The sequence below is a fragment of the Cetorhinus maximus genome, chromosome 23, assembly GCF_964194155.1.
Source record: "Cetorhinus maximus chromosome 23, sCetMax3.hap1.1, whole genome shotgun sequence".
Taxonomy (NCBI): Eukaryota; Metazoa; Chordata; class Chondrichthyes; order Lamniformes; family Cetorhinidae; genus Cetorhinus; species Cetorhinus maximus.
Window position 1 is genome coordinate 12,969,487 of NC_135901.1, and position 20,666 is coordinate 12,990,152.

At 45.0% G+C, this 20,666-nt stretch overlaps 2 protein-coding genes across 2 annotated transcripts in view; one reads left to right on the forward strand and one right to left on the reverse strand.

The window, feature by feature from the left end:
- LOC144696902 (uncharacterized) overlaps window positions 1-3,282 on the reverse strand; it is a 50,496-nt gene extending 47,214 nt beyond the window's left edge. The window contains exon 1 of the mRNA XM_078568615.1: window positions 2,332-3,282. Coding sequence (XP_078424741.1) covers window positions 2,332-2,927 — 596 coding nt within the window. The 5' untranslated portion in view covers window positions 2,928-3,282. The remainder of the gene's footprint in view (window positions 1-2,331) is intronic.
- The window catches only part of LOC144696890 (uncharacterized), a 28,019-nt gene extending 9,549 nt beyond the window's left edge, over window positions 1-18,470 (forward strand). The window contains exons 2-3 of the mRNA XM_078568593.1: window positions 6,448-7,110; window positions 17,908-18,470. Of these exons, the coding sequence (XP_078424719.1) occupies window positions 6,448-7,110; window positions 17,908-18,415 (1,171 nt within the window). The 3' untranslated portion in view covers window positions 18,416-18,470. The remainder of the gene's footprint in view (window positions 1-6,447; window positions 7,111-17,907) is intronic.
- The last annotated feature ends 2,196 nt before the right edge of the window (window positions 18,471-20,666 follow it).

A 20,666-nucleotide genomic window follows, 5' to 3' on the forward strand; every position in this document is an offset into this window, starting at 1 on the left:
ATCCCTTATACAGTTCCAAATGTTGAGGCTAATCAGAATTTGAAGGTCTCTCTTGCCAGTACATTTATCTTCATTGCACATTCTTTACATACACAGCAATTAAAGTATTATATTTTTACAGCAAATAAAACTCAGTCTTTTACTATAACTACTGATTCAGAATTGATTTATTAATTATAATTCAATTAAGGCTCACTACTTATTCAATCAGCTGTTACTGACTGGTAGCTAATTAATACAGTAATATTTAATTCATAGATTTGGTTGACACAAGAATGAGTGGTTCAAAAAGACAGTTTGCAGAAGACAATAGTTTCTTATTAATCTTGATTGGATTGAACAATGAGCCTTCTTGAACTGAACTTTGGTAGAATATGATGTCCTATAACTTATCAAAATTAGAAAATAGTTTCTTTGTTTAAACAATTTGCATTGGGCCTGCAGGTTCTGGAAACATTTATGTTGATGCAGTTTTTATGATAAAAAAATAAAGATCCAGCCACGTTAGAGTTTAAAATGGCTTCCTTAACCTTGTTGCCTATAACAGTGAATACAGTGTGAAAGTGATTGATTTTTAAAACTAAATTTAGCTACCCAGGCCTACCTACAGTTTCATGCATTACAACAGTGACTAGACTTCAGAAGTACTTCATTGGCTGTAAAAAGCTGTAGGAGGTCATGTGGTGGTGCAAGGTGCAAAGAAATGCAATTTTTTCCAATTGTCCACAAATTTGGATATATTACGTTTTGTCTGCACATCAAAATAACATGGATTGAGTCTTAATTTTGTGCAATAACCTTGTCTTTGACAACATTTCAAACACTCTTGTGAAAATCCAAACATGCTGCATCCTGAATTATTTGTGTTGAAACACAGCGAGTTTTGTGATGTGGAACGCACTGCCTGAAAATGGTGCAGAGAGCAGATTGGACTCTATCTGTCAAAACAGAATTGGGCAGATTCTTGAAAGGAAAATAAAATTGCAGGATTCTGGGATTAACTGGGTAGTTTCTCAAATATCTGACATGAACACGATGGGCCAAATGGCCTCCTTCTGTGCTCTGTGAGCCTTGTGTGCATTTAAAGTGAGTGGCAATGACCGAGAACCCACTTCCTATGAGTGTGCTAGAAGCAGAGATGATGGCATGATTTCTGAAGGAAATTGGATGGGCACTTCAGGGAAATGGAGCACTACAGGGATAGGACTGGGCAATGGGACTGACAGGTTTTCTCTACAGACAGTCAGCATGGACTCAAAGGGTCGAATGGCCCCATTCCCTACACTAATGACTCAATGATCTAATGAGAGAGATTTCAGCTGCTCCAGTCTTTCCAACTAACTGAAGTCCCTCATCCCTGGTGGCAATATCGTAAATCCTCGCTCCAGACTCCCTAGAACTTTGCAAATTTCCTTGAATGTGGGGCCCATGTGTAGGGCATTCTAGAGGGATAGAATGAAAAACACGGAGTTTATGTTCAACTAGTTCAGAACCATGGTTAGACTACACTGGGAGGATGGTCAACATTTGTGATCTCCATTTAGAGAAAGGAAATAAGGCACTGGAGGAGGGGAAACAAAGATTCACAAGAATAACACCTGAACTGAGAGTATTTAACCCTCAGGAAAGGCTGGGGCGCTATTCTCTAGAAAAGAGAAGACTGAAGGGTGACCTGGTGGAAGTCTTTAAGATTATAAAGGGGTTCAATAATTCAATAGGGATTTCATGAGAAGCATCTTCATCCAACGAGTGGTGAGAATGTGGGACTCACTACCACAGTGAGTGGTTGAGGTGAATAGTATGAATTCTTTTAAGGTGAAGCTTGATACATACATTAGGGAGAAAGGAATAGAAGGATATGCTGATGAGGGGAGATGAAGAGGGTGAGTGGAGGCTCATGTGAAGCATAAATACTGACAAAGACCAACTGATCCGACTGGCCTGGCCCCTGTGCTGTAGACTAATGGAATAGAGACAAATGTATTTATTTTAAATCTACCTGTAGTGGCAGGAAATACACTATTTACTATTCAGGATAAAATAAATATACTTCAACAGCTTTTGTGGATCATTTCAGTGGAAATGTGCACTCCCAGGCTCAAAGAGCATCAGCTCACTGGAAGCAAAGTTGTGAGACCGGCCAGTCCAGTAGAAAGAAACCCTCCAACCCTCCCACTTCACCAATTGTCAGAATGAACATGGATCAGTCCTGGATTAACAGCAGCAATAACAGCAGAATCCAACCCCTGCATTCACTTGTGAACTCGCTGGTGTCTCGGTAAGTGTGATGAATGAGTGAATCCCTTCCCACACACGGAGCAAGTGAACAGCCTTTCCCCAGTGTGAATTCGCTGGTGTGCCCGCAGGTTGGAGGACTGAATAAATTCCTTCCCACACTCAGGGCAGGCAAATGGTTTCTCCCTGGTGTGAACTCGCTGGTGTGCCCGCAAGTTGGAAGACTGAGTGAATCCCTTCCCACACTCAGAGCAGATGAACGGCCTCTCCCCGGTGTGAACGCGTTGGTGAGTCCAAAGGTTGGATGACGTTGTAAACCTCTTTGCACAGTAAGAGCAGCTGAACGGTCTCTCCTCAGTGTGAATGCGTTGGTGGACCCTCAGATCTGCCGCACTTTTGAAGCTACTCAAACAGTCAGAGCATTTAAAGGGTCTCTCATCGGTGTGAGTGATGTGGTGTGCCATCAGGCTGGATGACTGAGTGAATCGCTTCCCACACTCAGAGCAGGTGAACGGCCTCTCCCCAGTGTGAACTCGCTGGTGCTTCTGCAGGGTGGATGACTGAGTGAATCCTTTCCCACATTCAGAGCAGGTGAATGGCCTCTCCCCAGTGTGACTGCGTAGATGAATCTCCAGCTCTGATGGAGCTTTGCATCCCTTCCCACAGTCTCCACATTTCCATGGTTTCTCCATGGTGCGTCGCCGTGTGTCTCTCCAGATTCAACGATGAGTTGAAGTCTCGTCCCCACACAGATAATGTGACAGACAACAGTCTCTCACTGCTGTGAATGGTGCGATGTTTGTTCAGATTGTATAACTGGTTAAGTCTCTTTCCACAGTTAGTACACTGGAACACATTCAGTCAGGCGTGTGTGTCTCGGTGCTTTTCCAGTCACACTGATGTTTAAAACCTTTTGAAGCAGACAGAACAGACAAACATTTCTCCTTCCAGATTCAAAGGCCAGTGTTTTACACGTCCCAATTAATCAAGTGACTTTGTGAGGTTACGATGTGATGTTTTGGGATTTCTGTCTGCAAATCCTCTCCTAAAATAGTGTAAAAAGAATTTACAAAAGCCATCATTGTCAGTATAGGACAGAAATTCAGAACAGCCAATTCTAGTTGCTTTGGCTTATTCTTTCCTCTCTTGATATACGGGTGGAATGGGGCTCTACAGAGAGTCAGCATGGACTCATGTTGCTGAATGGACAACTTCTGTGCCTTAATGACTGGAAATATATACAGTACTATATAGGAAAACTAGAAATAATAATAAATGTACTTTATTAAAGAACTATAAAAATCTAGCATTTACTGTATTAACACTAGACATACACAATCTATATTCAAAAATAGAGTCATAGAGTTTTATAGCATGGAAAGAGGCCCTTCAGCCCATCGTGACTGCGCTGGTCATCAAGCCTCTATCTACTCTAATCCTATTTTCCAGCACTTGGCCCATAGCCTTGTGTGCTATGGCATTTCAAGCGTTCATCTAAATACTTCTTACATGTTGTGATGGTTCCTGCCTCTACCACCCTCTCAGGCAGTGAGTTCCAAAAACCCCCCACCCTCTGGGTGAAAAAATCTTTCCCCAAATCCCTTCCAAACCTCCTGCTCCTTACCTTAAATCTATGCCCCCTGGTTACTGACCCCTCCACTAAGGGGAAAGGTTACTTCCTATCTACACTATCTGTGCCCCTCAAAATTTTGCACACCTCAATCAGGTCCCCCCTCAGCCTTCTCTGCTCTAAGGAAAACAACCCCAGCCTACCTACCCCTTTTTGATCCCTTTTTTTTACTATCATTTTTATTTCTTAATTTTTATTTATCTTTTTCCAACTTATTTTCATTATTATTTTTAAAATTTATTTCAATTTTTATTCATTGTTTTATCCCCAGCTTTTAGCCTTTTCAATCTTTTTCCCACCACCATCCCCTCCCCCTACCCCATCCCACCCCACCCCACCCCCACCCCCACTAGGGCCATCTGTCACTTTCAAGAGTGCTTACCCTGGTCCTGCCAATATCACATTCTGCTTTCCACTCTTCATGTCTCCATTAGCACCTCCTTTAGCCAGTACCACCACTATTAACAGCCCTTTGACCTTTTGTTTATGACATCTTTCGCAATCTCTCCTTTGCCTCCACCTGTTACACCTCCTTTAAACAGTATATATTTCACAATATTTCTACTTCCCTTTAGCTCTGAAGAAGTCATATGGACTCAAAACGTTAACTCTGTCTTTTTCTCCACAGATGCTGTCAGATCTGCTGAGTTTTTCCAGCACTTTTTGTTTTTGTTCCAGCCTATCTAGTCTCTCTTCATAGCTGAAATGATCCAGCCCAGGCAACACCCTGGAAAATTTCCTCTGCACCCTCTCCAGTGCAATCACATCCTTCCTACAGTGTGGTGACCAGAATTTCACACAGTACTCCAGATGTGGCCTAACACTTTTTACAACTCCATCATAACCTCTCTGCTCTTGTATTCAGTGCCTTGTCGAATAAAGGTAAGTATCCCATATGCCTTCTTAACCACGTTATCTACCTGTCCTGCTGCCATCAAAGATTGATGGACATACACACCAAGGTCCCTCTGACCCTCTGTACTTCCAAGGGTCCTACCGCTCTCGTGTATTCCCTTGCCTTGTTAGTCCTCCCAAAATGCATCACCTCACTCTTTAATGTCCTACCTTACTAGCTTGTCATCTTAAATGTCAGCCATCTCCTGGGGAAATCACCCCTTTAATTGTTAACATTAGGAAAGAGAGCAACCTTTCAACCAGACAAATTAATGTGTCAGGTTGAGGGAATAAAGAATGGCAATGATTTTAAGAGAAAGAGACCTGGGCCAACCTTTCCAGAGTCTGCACCCTCCCTGGATTCACTTCTTCTCCCTTCAGTTCCTGCAAGTCCATAATTAAACCCCAGAATTAAAAAACAAATAGAAGTAAAAACATTGATTTCCTCACAGATGTTGCCCAGAGGAGCAAGTTTTGGTTTGAAGCTGATTGTCTCACCTTTCGCATTGTGACGTCCACAATGGAACGTTCACCGAATCAGCCAATAGGAATCACTCTGTTCCGCGGTGACGTCCTCGGGTTCCAGTCTGCAGGCCAGGCGCGCGGACACTGGAGCCCCGACCCCACCCGTTTTTCCCCCCTCCCCCTGCACCTCCTCGAGACAAGGTTTCCAGGTAACCGGCTGACGGCTCCGGCCAGAGGGAGAAGTCGCTCGGCGAACTCCCCATCCCCCCACCTCTGTCTACGGCGGTTGGCTGGTTCAAAAAGAGATCGAGCGACCGCTGGCGGCAACTGCACTGCGCCTGCTCCGGACAGCAGCGCTTTCTGCGCCTGCGCTGCCAGCTGAGGGAGTGGGGGAGGGGAGTTTACAATATGTCTTCCTGTCATTTTCTTCCAAGTCCTGTAGTTTGATTTTAAACAGCACAACATTTGTTTTAGCTTCACACACTCTAAAAATAGAGGCCGAGTTTCCTCAATTTCTCCTCATAGGAAAATCCCACCCCGCAGGCATTAGTCTGGTGAACCTTCGCTAAACTCCCCCTATTACAAGTCTATTCTCCCTTAGGTAAGGAGACCAAAACTGTACTAAACACTCCAGCTAATGGAGGGAGTGTGTGTGGGGGCAGCTACTTACAGCGCTTGGGGAGTAAGAAAGGAAATAATGTTCCAGAGGAATTAAGAACAGGCAATTCTAGTTTCTATCCTGGACTGAGGGCGCTGACTTTTATAAACTCCTTTGAGAGGATATTAGAAGAGGAGGATTTACAGAGACGAAAATCGAACCAAACATCAAGTGAAGAATTGGCAGTCACTCAATTATTGTGCGACCTGAACATCATCGGCCTTTGAATCTTGAAGGAGAAAACTTTGTCTCTTCTGTGCACTTCAGAAGATTTTAAAATCAGTGTGACTGAGAAAGGACGAAGACACACACCCGAGTGAGAGTGTTCCAGTGCACTGACTGTGGTAAGAGCTTTAACCAGTTAAACAGCCTGTAAGAACATCACTATTTACAGCTGGGAGAGACCGTACATGTGCTATATGTGGACGCCTCAGCTGATCAACGAACCTGAAGAGAGACTAGGAGGCCCACACTATGGAAAAACCATGGAAGTGTGGGGACTGTGGGAATGGATTCAGATCCCCATCTCAGTGGAAATTCATCAACGCAGTCACACTGGAGAGAGACCATTCACCTGCTGTGAGTGTGGGAAGGGGTTCACTCATTCATCCCACCTGCTCAGACACCAGCGAATTCACACCAGGGAGAGGCCGTTCACCTGCTGTGAGTGTGGAAAGGCATTCACTACTTCATCCGACCTGCTGACACACCAGCGAATTCATACCGGGGAGAGGCCATTCACCTGTTCTGATTGTGGGAAGGGATTTAGTCGGTTATCTCACTTACAGGCACACCAGCGCGTTCACACTGGGGAGAAGCCGTTCACCTGCTCTGATTGTGGAAAGGGATTCTCTCACTCCTCCAACCTGCGGATACACCAGCGAGTTCACACTGGGGAGAGGCCGTTCAGCTGCTCCGAGTGTGGTAAGGCATTCATTGATTCATCAAGCCTGCGGATACACCTTCGAGTTCACACCAGGGAGAGGCCATTCACTTGCTCTGAGTGTGGGAAAGGATTCAGTCGGTCGTCCTTCCTGAAGGCACACCAGCGGATTCACACCGGGGAGTGGCCACCCACCTGCTCTGAGTGTGGGAAAGCATTCATTGATTCATCCAGCCTGCTGAGACACCAGCATCTTCACACTGGGGAGAGACCGTTCACCTGCTCTGAGTGTGGGAAGAAATTCAGTCGATCAACCTACCGTCAGAAACATCAGCGATTTCACAAATGATAACAGGGGTTGGATTCTGCTGTTATTGCTGCCGTCAGTCACATCCCGGAGAGAACCATGTTCATTCTGATGATTGATGAAGTGGGAGGGCCTGAGTGTTTCTTTCTGCTGGACTGGCTGGTCTCATGACTTTGCTTCCAGTGGGCTGATGCTCTTTTAGCCTGGGAGTGCATGTTTCCACTGAACTGACTCACAAAAGCTGATGTAGAATGTCTATTTTATCCTGGATAGTAAATAGTGTTTTTTCTACCACTACAGATAGGTCTCAAGTAAATACATTTGTCTCTGTTCCATTGGGTCTACAGCACAGGGCTTGGCCAGCAGTTATTGCCCATCCCTAACTGCCCTTGTTCAGAGGACATTTAAGAGTCAACCACATTGCTGTGGGTCTGGAGTCACACGTAGGCCAGGTAAGGACAGCAGATTTCCTTTCCTAAGGGATATTAGTGAACCAGATGTTGTCATCATCAGACTTTTAATTCCAGATTTTTGTTTGATTTAATTTTCACCATCTGCTGTGTTGGGATTCAAACCCAGGTCCACAGACCCAAACCCTGGGTGTCTGGAATAGTGGTATTGTCCAGTGACAATACCACTATGCTCCACACGAGCCTCCACCCATCCTTATCTAAACCTGCAATAACTTGTTCACCTCTATCAAAACTCCCCTCAGCCTCCTTTACTCCAAGAAGAACAATCCCAGCTTCTCCAACTTAAACTTGTAAAAATCCTTCATCCCTGGAACCGTTCTGGTAAATCTCCTCTACACCCTCTCAAGGACCCTCGCATCCTCTTAAAGTGTAGTGACCAGGACCGGACTCAGGACTCTCATAGTGGCCTCACCAGAGCTTTATAAACTATTGGCATAACTTCCCCACTTTTGTTCTCAATACCTCTGTTTCTGAAGCCCAAGATCCCATATATTCAAAACAGGAATATCAAACCTTTTTACTTGAACATTAAAAGCATTTGAACAACATTCTTAAAATAGCTAAAGAAGATTTTGACCAGTGAAGGAACGAGCTGTTGCCACAAAAAGAAGCCTTTCTGAACTTGTTGTCTCAAAAAGAGAATACAAAATGTTTGAGTCTGGGAAATGAACTGAAAAATGAAGTTCCACCTCCAACTGAACAAGAAGAAGACATTTTAAATGTGGAATTGACTGGGATATTCCTTTTGGATTTAAACAATGGAGAAACTACAGACATGGAAGAAAATAAAGCTCAAAGGGTGAACTCTGAACAAACGGATTTTCAAACTGAAATTGAAAATACACATATGAACAGCAATGAGGGCTCTCCTTTTGCAGAAGGAACTTTGGACTATAATTATTGTAAGAAGAAAACTTTCAGAAAACACTGCAAGCTGTAATATTTCACATCTTCAGTGGAATGTGATTCCTGGACATGGAATTCAGCAATGTGTTATCAAGATAGACTTGTGAATTTGAAGTGGACATTGGAGGGATTATTATGTGTATTGCATGTTATAAGATAGTTAAACATAGGATTCAGGAACAGGAGTCAGCCATTTGGCCCCTCAAGCCTGCTCCGCCATTCGATAAGATTATGGCTGTTGTTAAGATGTACAGCAGGTTGTAAGTTGTAATATTCTAAATAGGATATTACGAGGGTGAGACATTTTCATTTCTTCCTGAGGAAGGTGTTGTGAATATCTAGTTTCATAATTCATGTTTTAGAAATATAGCTTTTAGTTTAGGAATTGGATTTTTTTTAAATGTACGATAATTGGAAAACCTGGGCTGATAATCTGACAAAAACACCCTAAGGGAATTCACAATCACAAGGTGTGGCCCATGTTGATTTAAGAAGCCAAAGCTCGAAGGGTAAGAACTGTAAAACGGCAGGTGGGCTCTTTTAGCTGGAGACCTGGAGACATTGGGTCTGACAAATATTGTCCTGACAATTTCTGGTGATAGACTATCCATCAATATTCATTACAAGCCTACCGACTCCCACAGCTACCTCGACTAAAGCTCCTTACACCCCGCTTCCTGTAAGGACTCCATCCCATTCTCTCAGTTCCTTTCCCTCCGTCGCATCGGTTCTGATGATGCCACATTCCAAAACAGTTCCTCTGACATGTCTTCCTTCTTCCTTAACTGAGGTTTTCCACCCATGGTGGTTGACAGGGCCCTCACCCGTGTCTGGCCCATCTCCCATGCATCCGCCCTCACACCTTCCTCTCCCTCCCAGAACCATGATAGGGTCCCCCCTGTCTTTACTTATCACCCCACCAGCCTCTGCATTCAAAGGATCATCCTCTGCCATTTCCGCCAACTCCAGCATGATGCCACCACCAAACACATCTTCCCTTCACCCCCCCCCCCACCCCCGCCCCACCCCCGGCGGCTTTCCGCAGGAATTGTTCCCTGCAGGAACCCTTCGGTTCCACTCCTCCATCATCTCCTACACCTCAACCCCCTCCCACGGCACCTTCCCATGCAACCTTAGAAGGTGCAACACCTGCCCCTTTGCTTCCCCCCTCCTCACCGTCCAAGGGCCCAAACACTCCTTTCAAGTGAAGCAGCGCTTCACTTGCACTTCCCTAAATTTAGTCTACTGCATTCGCTGCTCCCAAAGCGCTCTCCTCTCCATTGGAGAGACCAAACGCAGACTGAGTGACCGTTTTGCAGAACACCTTCAGTCTGTCCGCAAGCATGACCCAGACCTCCCTGTGGCTTGCCATTTCAACACACCACCCTGTTCTCATGCCCACATGTCCGTCCTTGGCATGCTGCAATGTTCCAGTGAAGCTTAATGCAAACTGGAGGAACAGCACCTCATCTTCCGACTAGGCACTTTACAGTCTTCTGGACTTAATATTGAGTTCAACAATTTCAGATCATGAACTCTCTCTTCCATCCCCACCCCCTTTCCGATCCCCCGTTTTCCAATAATTTATAATATTTTTATAAATATATTTTTCTTTTCCCACCTATTTTTAAATTTATTTCAATCTATTGTTTTATCTCCACCTTTTAACTCATTTCGACCCCTTCCCCCCACTAGGGCCATCTGCTGCTAGCTTGTCCTGCTTTCTATCCTTAATATCTGCATTAGCACATTCCTTGGATAATATCACCACCGTCAATGCCCCTTTGTCTATGACATCTTTGGCAGTCTCTTCTTGGCGTCCACCTATCACTGCCCCCCTATCGAGCTCTACCTGTCCCACCCCCCTCTACCAGCTTATATTTCACCTCATTTCTATATTTCTTAGTTTGATGAAGGGTCATACAGACTCAAAACGTCAACTGTATCCCTCTCCGCAGATCCTGTCAGACCTGCTGAGCTTTTCCAGGTATTTTTGTTTTTGTTCTAGATTTCCAGCATCCGCAGTATTTTGCTTTTATCTTAATTATTATCCTGTCTTTGTTAGAGAGGTGAATTCTTTATGCAGACCTCAGGGAAAAAAGCTTTGGTCTTGAAGCTAAAAGTTAATTAATTTAAATATCAATTGGACATCCCAACTGGTCTCTGTTACCATGGGGATAAGTGATTCATGGTGGAGCCTTGGTTGGAATTCTGCGTGTTTCTCTCAGAAAGCAGGCAGTCTGCAGTTCGCTTGGAAGCAGCTGTGGGACCAGGAGCTGTGAACCAGCTGGAAACCTATAGGGCCATTAGGAACTAGGGGTGTTCCTAATGTTTAAATCCCTCAGCAAAAAGGCAGTGAAGCCCACGCTTGGACTGAGGAGTCCACAGTTTTGAGGTCTTAAAGGAAAGTTGGAGGGTTGTTTAGCCAAAAGCTAATGGAAGGACCACCATAAAATCTTGGAACTTGGAGAACAGCTGGAATACTGAGGAGAATTAAAGAGAATTCTGGAGAGCTTTGACATATCTTTGGGATGGTCCCAGGAACAGAAGTGAATGAACCTTCAAAATATCATTAAATATAAATGAATTCATGTGTTAGGGGTGGGGGGGAAGTTAAAAATGTAGAACTGGGTTAATAGTATAAGTCTTTATTAACTATCGTGTTAAGTTCATTGTGCTGGTTTTTAATCTTCTTTTCTCTTATATACAGTAAAGTTTGTTTTTGTTTAAAAATATGGAATCTTGTGGCATAATTCTTTCAGTTAATCACTGGGTATTCGAATTTCTCTTTAAAAGTTAATGGTCTCGACTGGGATCCTAACAATAGCCACAAACAATATTTCGAAACAGAAAGAATATGATTTTCCTTATTTTGTACAAAGCATTACATGATGAGACACCCATAGCTAGGATTCCCAATAATTTCTGAGTTCAAGCACTTCTTTTCATGAAATAATCTGATAATTGATGACTAAAATTGGAACTAATTGTCGTGCCTTCTAAAGCAGGAGGGCTATCGCCCAGCACAGAGGGTAATTTGGGATTTCTCCCAGAGACCAATTGATAGGGTCTATACCCTCCAACCATCTGAAGTGAATTCTTTACATGAATCATCCATGCCAGTGCAGTGGTCAACTTGCAGTTTGGCTGATCAGCTAAGATTTTATGCATTTCATTGATCACCGCGTGATTCCTTTCACAGAGTCCATTGCTGAAAGGACTTTCAGCTGTGATGTTCATGAACATAATGTTCATGTTTTCACACACGTCTCTAAACTCATTAACAAATTCCCCATCATTATCAGTCAGAAACTTAGCTGGTGCCCCAGGTCTAGTCCATATCCATTTCTCCATGACTTGGTCTATAATCACCCTTTTGTCCTTGCCATGTATTATGAGAGAAAGACTAAATCGAGTTACTATGTCTATAAAGTGTAGAATGAAAATATTTCTGACTTTGTCCCATACCTTTAGATCCATGGCAACTAACTTGTTCAAGTCACGTGCCAAGGGAAGGTTTACAATAGGATGTGATGGTGTCCTCTGATACTTTTTACAGATTTCACACCTTGCATTAATCTCTTCTATGAGCCTCGTATACTCTTCATCAACCACCCTGCAGGAGTTTTAATCTTTGACAAGAAGGGTGAGCAAACTGTCTTTGTAGCTTTAAGACAATTTGCTTTTCTTCTTGCTGATTCTTATCACTTGTTTCCATTAATCCTTCTCAAACACTCTGATTCGAAACAGCAGGTATTGTTAAAGGGATACGATAATGTCCTGATTGAGTCAACTGCAAACTCACTGACGTTCCAAAAACAGTTGTCTTATCTTGATTCATGTCCAGTTGCAATTGTGCCTTTTATCTAAGGTTTACTCAACAGTGAGGGGATCTCACTAAAGACAATACCAGTCCTGATAAAGTGGCTGAATCCAGATATTTTGCATGGAATCACCACTCTTTTTAGTGGCTTCAATGTGTGACATCACCCAAACCTAAACAAGTTGAACCCTCCTTAACCTTGTGCCTATCTTCACCATGAGGTGAATCTGGGTAACATCTTCACCAATCTGATCCACATACTGTCGAGGTGCAGCCACTATCTAACACAGCACAGTTGAAAGCGTCTGTGAACAATATACTCATCAATGGACCAAAACTCTTTGTGACGAGTACAATTCCTTCAGAGTGATAATTGTCATGATCTTCAGCCTCAGAATTCTCTGTGTCATGAGTCACTTTGAAGACCCTGATTTTCCACTTTGGGCAGTTTGGCTCATAATCATATTTTGAGTTAGTCTTGAAATACTTGTTAATTGTTCCCATTCACCTATTAGTGCTGTTCCAATCCAGATCTGCTAAAGGTGCTTTCACCCTCATTCAAAACCTGTCAAAGTCCGATTATGCTCACAGGCTTTCTTGTAAATCTCATCAATGAACCCGAATAGAAGATCCAAACCTTCATCGATATCCAACTGACAGGCATCCAGCTCACAAAATACTTCTGTTCTGATTTTACTTTTGTTAGGAAGTGATAGTGCCAAGGCCAGACCTTGTTCCCTCCTTGGTTGGGACATAACCCGTGTCCACCTATCCACTTCATTCTTCCACTGGTCGTATGGCTCAGACTCCAAGAATAGAGGCTGGGTATCAGACCCTGACAATTGCTTTCAGCCATGTCTCACAAAAATCACTAGGACTGTAAGCTTTTGTCCAAAATTTTATTTCCGTTTAGTTTCCATCCTTCGCCATTAGGCAAGCAATCTGTTACCATGACAGCCTTATGGTGAAGAAAGAAACTGGAGCCAATCTTTATTTGGTATAGACTTATTCACAGAGTGAAACTTCAGTTATATAACTCCTGGCTCCACTCCATGCCATTAATTTTCTTTTTATTTGTGCTCAAGTAACCATCCAATCAATTCCCTTCACCTATGTATATGTAACCACAGCTGATACAATTAACACCCACAGTCAGAGCATCGAAAGTGTCTCTAATCAGTGTGACTACAATGGTGTCTCAGCAGGTTGGATGACTCCGTGAATCCTTTCGCACACTCAGAGCAGGTGAACGGTCTCTCTCCTCTGTGTGAATTCGGCGGTGCTTCCGCAGGCTGGATGTATCAGCAAATTCCTTCTCACACTCAGAGCAGGTGAAAGGCGTCTCCCCAGTGTGAACACGCTGGTGTCTCAGCAGGTTGGATGATTCAGTGAATCCTTTCCCACACAGAGAGCAGGAGAACAGCCTCTCCCCGGTGTGAACTCGCCGGTGCTTCCATAGGCTGGATGAATTTGGGAATCCCTTCCCACACTCAGAGCAGGAGAATGGCCTCTCTCCAGTATGAACACGTTGGTGTGCCCGCAGGCTGGTTGACCGAGTGAATCCCTTCCCACACACAGAGCAAGTGAATGGTCTCTCTCCGGTGTGCGCTATCTGGTGCCACAGAAGGTTGGTTAACCGAGTGAATCCCTTCTCACACACGGGGCAAGTGAATAGCCTCTCCCCAGTGTGAACAACACTGTGGTTCTGCAGGGTGGATGATTCACTGAATCCCTTCCCACAGACGGAGCAGATGAACGGCCTCTCCCCAGTGTGAACGCGTTGGAGCAACCGCAGGTGTGATGACTGAGTGAATCCCTTGCCACACACGGAGCAGGTGAACGGCCTCTCTCCCGTGTGAATGCGTCGATGAATTTCGAGTGCAGATGGGGAACGGAATCTCTTCCCACAGTCCTCACATTTCCACGGTTTCTCTATGGTGCAGGTGTCCTTGTGTCTCTGCATGTTCGCCAATCAGCTGAAGCCTCATCTGTACACAGAATATGTGTACGGCCTCTCTCCGCTGTGAATGGTGCAATATTTTTTCAGGCTGTGTAACTGGTTAGAGCTCTCTCCACGGTCAATCCACTGAAACACTCGCACTCAGGGGTGCGTGTCTCTGTGTTTTTCCATTCACATTGATGTTTAAAAATGTCAGAAAGAGACAGAGCATCGATGAGTTTCTAGCTTTGATGGGGAAATCAATCCCTTCCCACAGTCCCCACATTTCCACGGTTTCTCAGAGGACCTGATGTCCTTGTGTCTCTCCAGGCTGGACAATCAGTTGAAGCCTTGTTCACAAGCAGAACACAGGAATGATTTTTCCCTGCTGTGAATGGTGTAACTGATTAAAACTCTTTCCACAGTCAGTGCACTGGAACACTCTCATTCGGGTGTGTGAATGTCTTGGTGCTTTATCAGTCACAGTGATGTTTGAAATCTTTTTCCACAGACAGAATAGGCAAATGTTTACCCTTCCTCATTCAAAGGCCAGTGATATTCAGATTCTGCCGAATCAAGTGACAGTGAGATCCTCCCCTTCTAACCTCCGGTAAAATGAGTTTACAGAAGTTATCACTGTAAATACAGGATATTTTCTTTTATTCATTCATGGGATGTGGGCTTCGCTGGCTGGGCCAGCATTTATTGCCCATCTCTAGTTGTTCTTGAGAAGGTGGTGGTGAGCTGCCTTCTTCAGCCGCTGCAGTCCATGTGGTATTAAATATATAAATTCAGAACAGAGAATTCTAGTTTCTATGGAACATTTTTCCCTCTCATTCCTCCAAATCTATAAATCTCTGTCCCACACTCCTCTCCCTCTCTGCTCATTGTTCCAGACTCAGTGTCCAGTCTCCAACTTATTCTTTTCTCCTCTCCAGATTCTCTCTCCTCCTGTCCTTAAACTGGTGACTCAGGCTGTGGATCAATCCCACTCCTTCACTCTAATTCCACAAAATACTTTGCCTCAAAACAACAAATTACCTTCATTGACTTTTGCAATGATGTTAAATGAACGGAAATAACCACCTTTACCCAATTGGGCCTCTGGTTCAGTTTGGTGCCGCAGAGAAGCCGGAAGCGGCGGATGGTGATTCTGGACCAATAGGAAGAGAGGGGGCGGGCTGCAGGGCTGAATTGGGGCTGCTGGTCCTCCATCGGAGTGAATGAGGGGCGGGGCCCTACCCGCACGCCACGGCGCATGCGTGTTATGGGGCAGAGATTGGAGCATGCGCAGTGCGGGTGCTGGACGATGTCCTGTTGAATCCGTGGGGGGGGATGACTTGAGGCAGGAGAGGAATAGAGGCGGCGGGTGGACTTGGAGGCTTCAGAAACATCTCATGTAGGCTCCCATATCCCGGGTTTTCAACAAGCGGAACAGCAGTTGAGGGGTTTCTGATGACAGGCCCGAGGGTAACGGCCGCACCGCCATCTTGAGAAGGGAGGGTGCGCAGCCGGGCGCATGCGCGGCGACAGGGATGATGGGATTTGGAACCAGGAAATTCAAACCAAAGATCCCATCAGGATCTGAGCAAGTCGGAAACAGAAACACCTGGCAAAACTCAGCAGGTCTGGCAGCATCGGCGGAGAAGAACACAGTTGACGTTTCGAGTCCTCATGACCCTTCAACAGAACTAAGTAAAAATAGGAAAGGGGTGAAATATAAGCTGGTTTAAGGGTGGGGGGTGAGAAGGGGGGGTTGTTGGGACAAGCAAGCAGTGATAGGAGGAGATAACCAAAAGATGTCACAGACAAAAGAACAAAGAGGTGTTGAAGGTGGTGATATTATCTAAAAGAATGTGCTAATTAAGAGTGGAGAGCAGGACAAGCAAGGTACAGATAGCAACAAAAAGCTACTGCGGATGCTGGAAATCCAAAACAAAAACAGAATTACCTGGAAAAACTCAGCAGGTCTGGCAGCATCGGTGGAGAAGAAATCAGTTAACGTTTCGAGCCTTCACGGCCCTTCGGCAGAACTGAGTTCTGCCGAAGGGCCGTGAAGGCTCGAAACGTTAACTGATTTCTTCTCCACCGATGCTGCCAGACCTGCTGAGTTTTTCAAGGTACAGATAGCTCTAGTGGGGTGGGGTGAAATAAGACTAAAAGGGCATAAAAGGTATAGATAAACAATGGGTGGAAATACATTTAAAAGTAATGGAAATAGGTGGGAAAAGAAAAATCTATATAAATTATTGGAAAAAACAAAAAGGAGGGGGAAGAAACGGAAAGGGGGTGGGGATGGAGGAGGGAGTTCAAGATCTAAAATTGTTGAACTCAATATTCAGTCCGGAAGGCTGTAAAGTACCTAGTCGGAAGATGAGGTGCTGTTCCTACAGTTTGCGTTGAGCTTCACTGGAACAATGCAACAAGCCAAGGACGTAAGTCCCTCAATTCACCAGGACCTGGGTATCATCTGCATCTGATTGTGGAAGGACAAACAGGGCTGCCTGCTCTGTTTGTGGTAAGTGTAACCCTGGTGTGACTGCACCGATGAGTTTCCAGCTCTGATGGGTAACTGAAAACTTTTCCACAGTCCCCACATTTCCAGTTTCTCTCCAGTGTGACTGCGCTGGTTTTGTGTTCGGGCAGAAGAGCTGAAGCCTCGTCCACACACACAAAACACGTATACGGTTTATCCAGGCTGGAAACGGGTATCTTTGCTTCCATGTTCAAAGGCCAATGATATTCAGGTCCTCATGATTCTGTCAGATCTTGATGTGATGTTCGGTTTGTGTTTCCCGTCTGCAAATCCACCTCTTCCAACACGTTGGAAAATGAATTTAAAACAGGACAAGGGAGTGTGAGGGAATCACAAAAACAGAAAGGCAGGTTGTGATACTGAGCTGAATGAATCTGGTCATTTGGGGGCTAGAATAGAGTGGGCAGAGCTTCAGGGTCCCAGTGACCAGGAGAGAAAATCATTGATTCATTGATTTTATTCTAACTCTGCACACAGGCACCAGGGAACTGAACCTAGCCAGAGTAAAGGGAGGGAGGGAGATAACTGGGAAATGGCTGAGATAGTGAGATGGTTTTGAATATCAGCCCAGGGAGGAGGGAGAGTGTGTTGGATGGGGATTTACAGCTTTGGGGGAACAAGAGAGGGAAAAATGTTCAATAGTGACTTGAATTGTCTGTTCTGAATTTTCATCCTGTACTTATTGTTGACTTTGCTAAACTCCTTTTACAGGGCATTCGAAGGGGAGGATGCGCAAATGGAAAATTCAAACCAAACATCACATCAGGATCTGACATAGTCACTGGATTCATCAGGACCTGAATATCATTGGCCTTTGCATACGGAAAGGGAAATGTTTGTCCGTTCTGTCTGAGGGAAAAGATTTCAAGCATCAATGTGATTGGAAAAGCACCGAGACACAGATATCTAAGTGGGAGTTTTGCAGTGAACTAACTGTGGAAAGAACTTTAACCAGTTACACAGCCTGAAAAAATATCACACTATTCACAGCGGGGAAAAATCGTGTACGTGTTGTGTGTGTGGACAAGGCTTCAGCTGGTCATGCCAACCTGGAGAGACTCAAGGACATCCACGCCATGGAGAAACCATGGAAATGTGGGGACTGTGGGAAGGGATTCAATTACCATCCAAGCTGGAAACTCATCAACGCACTCACACTGGCGAGAGGCCATTCACCTGCTCTGTGTGTGGGAAGGGATTCACTCATTCATCTATCCTGCTGACACACCAGCGAGTTCACACTGGGGAGAGACCATTCATTTGTTCTGTATGTGGAAAGGGGTTTAGTTGTGCATCCCATCTTGTGACACACGAGCGAGTTCACATTGGGGAGAGGCCGTTCACCTGCTCTGTCTGTGCGAAGCGATTCACTGTTTCATCCCGTCTTCTGACACATGAGCGAGTTCACACCGGAGAGAAGCCATTCACCTGCTCCGAGTGTGGGATAGGATTCATTTCCTCATCCCTCCTTCTGGCACATCAGCGAGCTCACACTGTGGAGAGGCCGTTCACCTGCTTGGTGTGTGGGAAGGGATTCACTGTTTCGTCCAGGCTGCTGACACACCAGGGCATTTACAATGGAGAGACACCATTCACCTGTTCCATCTGTGGAAAGGGTTTCACTCATTCATCACATCTGCTGAGACACCAGCATGTGCACATTTAGAGGAGGCTCTTACTGCTGCTGTTAATCTGCTCCGTGTGTGGGAAGGGATCTACTTGTTCAGCCACCTCTTGACACATCAAAATCTTCACTCTGATAAAAGACGTTTCAAATGCTCTGACTGAGAAGAGCTTTAAAATTACAAATAACCTGCTGAAACTTCAAGAGGACATCAACAGGTTGGTGGATTGGACACAAAGCCTGACAAAAATCAACATAGAAAAATGTGAGGTGATACACTTCGATAGGAAGATTGAGGAGAGACTGATCATGTTAAACATTAATGAACAGCGAGAGCTGTGTAAGAATATGGGGCTGTTGAGGGTATTTTGAGAAATTAGGCATTGCAAGCGTTAAATGGTCAGAAACATTTCTCTGAATAGATTCTCTCTGCAACAAGATGCACTGCCTTGGACTTTCTACTGCCTCAAGGTTTTGAATGTGTGAGATGTGGCTTTGGTGTTGCAAAAACTCCCTTATTATCCCGAGGAAAGAACAAGCGGAAGTTCTTCTTTGATTGTGGAAATACAGCGAGCTCTTGTAAACCTGGGGAATATGATCAATTAGAAATCTTTGTTACTAATTTCCAGCATTCAGCATTCACACAGTTAGAACACTCGTCACCATGAAGGTCCTGGGTTACCTCAGCACCATGGAAACAGACACCCAGTTTATGTTTGTGCTCAGGCCCAGGGTGAAAAGCCTGGCCGGGGGAGGCCCAGGAACTCTACCCGGAGACAGAACCTACTAGGCTAATGATTGGCTAGAATGGGACTATAGGAGATCGATGATTGGATGGATTTTTCGTGATTCCAGGTTTGGGGATTTATCCCCATGGGTTTGAGTCATTCTCAGTTTGGAAAGGTCAGGAGGGTCACTGCTCCAAATTGGCTTAAACATGAATGTGAATCAGAGAAATGAGGCCCCTCCTACATCCCAATGGACAATAGTGCAGAATCAAATTCTTCTTTGTACTTTGTAAACTGCTGCTCAAACACAGTGTATTAAGTTTCACCTGAATAACTGTTACCAACATGTAGCCATCTTACAACCATTGAGCAGATCGTCATCGGAACAGGATGGTGCAGGCGCTATGCTGTTGTTGATATTGACTGTGGGCGGATTCAGTTGCCCATCTGAGCTGGAAACTCGGTCCAGTCCTGCCAGGGAGAGGGTGTTCACCAACTGCATGAGGAAAAGGATTAACTTGCTCACTCCATTTACTGACACGGCAGGACAGACACACTGAGAGACGGTTCAGAAACTTCACAGAGGTGAAGGGATTTCCGCCAGTTTTCTCACCTGTTAACATCCCAGTTTAAAAAGATCAAATGGCTCAATGCATTGTTACTGGAGAGAGGCTGTTTAAATGTTGTGTGTGTGAGCAGAGATTCACTCGTTCATCCGACCTGCTGAGACAACAGTGAGTTCACATCTGACTGTCAGGATTAGATTTTGCTGTTATTTCTGCTGTTTGGGGGACCCTCGATTCTTCACTAACCCCCATTCCTTCTGGTGGATAATGGAGGGTCTGTGCACTTGGGCTTCTGTATAATTTTGCTCCTCATTATATTGATTGGCTCTCCAGCCCGAACCTCCACCCATCACAGAACAAAATGACTATTCACAAACTGGGACCTCCAGTGGCGGGACATTTGCCCAGCATTCCCCACGGTGGGGAATGTCCCCTATCTGCACCACAGGAGACCAGTGCACAGGCACAGTTTCAAACAGGGTTTGGAGCATGCTCAGTGTGAGTGATGGCCATGGATGGCACTTGTTTTTCGTATCTGCAGTCGGTAAGCAGTCGAGGGGAGACAGAGGGAGTGATGGAGCCGGCGGGTGGGTGAGGATGCTTCACAAACACTTTCTGTAGGCCACAAACCCCAAATCCATGTTTGCACCGGTCCGGCATTCCCCATTGACATGCCCGGGTTAGGGGGACAGTGTGCAGCAGGGCGCATGTACGATCATCCTGGGCCAGGAAACAGGAGAGAATGTTGTGAATTTCACAGAATCACAGAATTGTTACAGCACAGAAGGAGGCCAATCAGCCCATCATGTCTGTGCTGGCTCTCCGAACAAGCAATTCACCTCGTGCCATTCCCCTGCCTTCTCCCTGTAACCCTGTTCATCCTTCCCCTTCAAATAATAATTCAGAGTTTGTATCCTGGGCGGACAGTGGTGGATTTTGGAAACTCAAAATGAGGGATTAGAAGGAGAGGATTTACACACAGCAAACTCAAACCAAGAG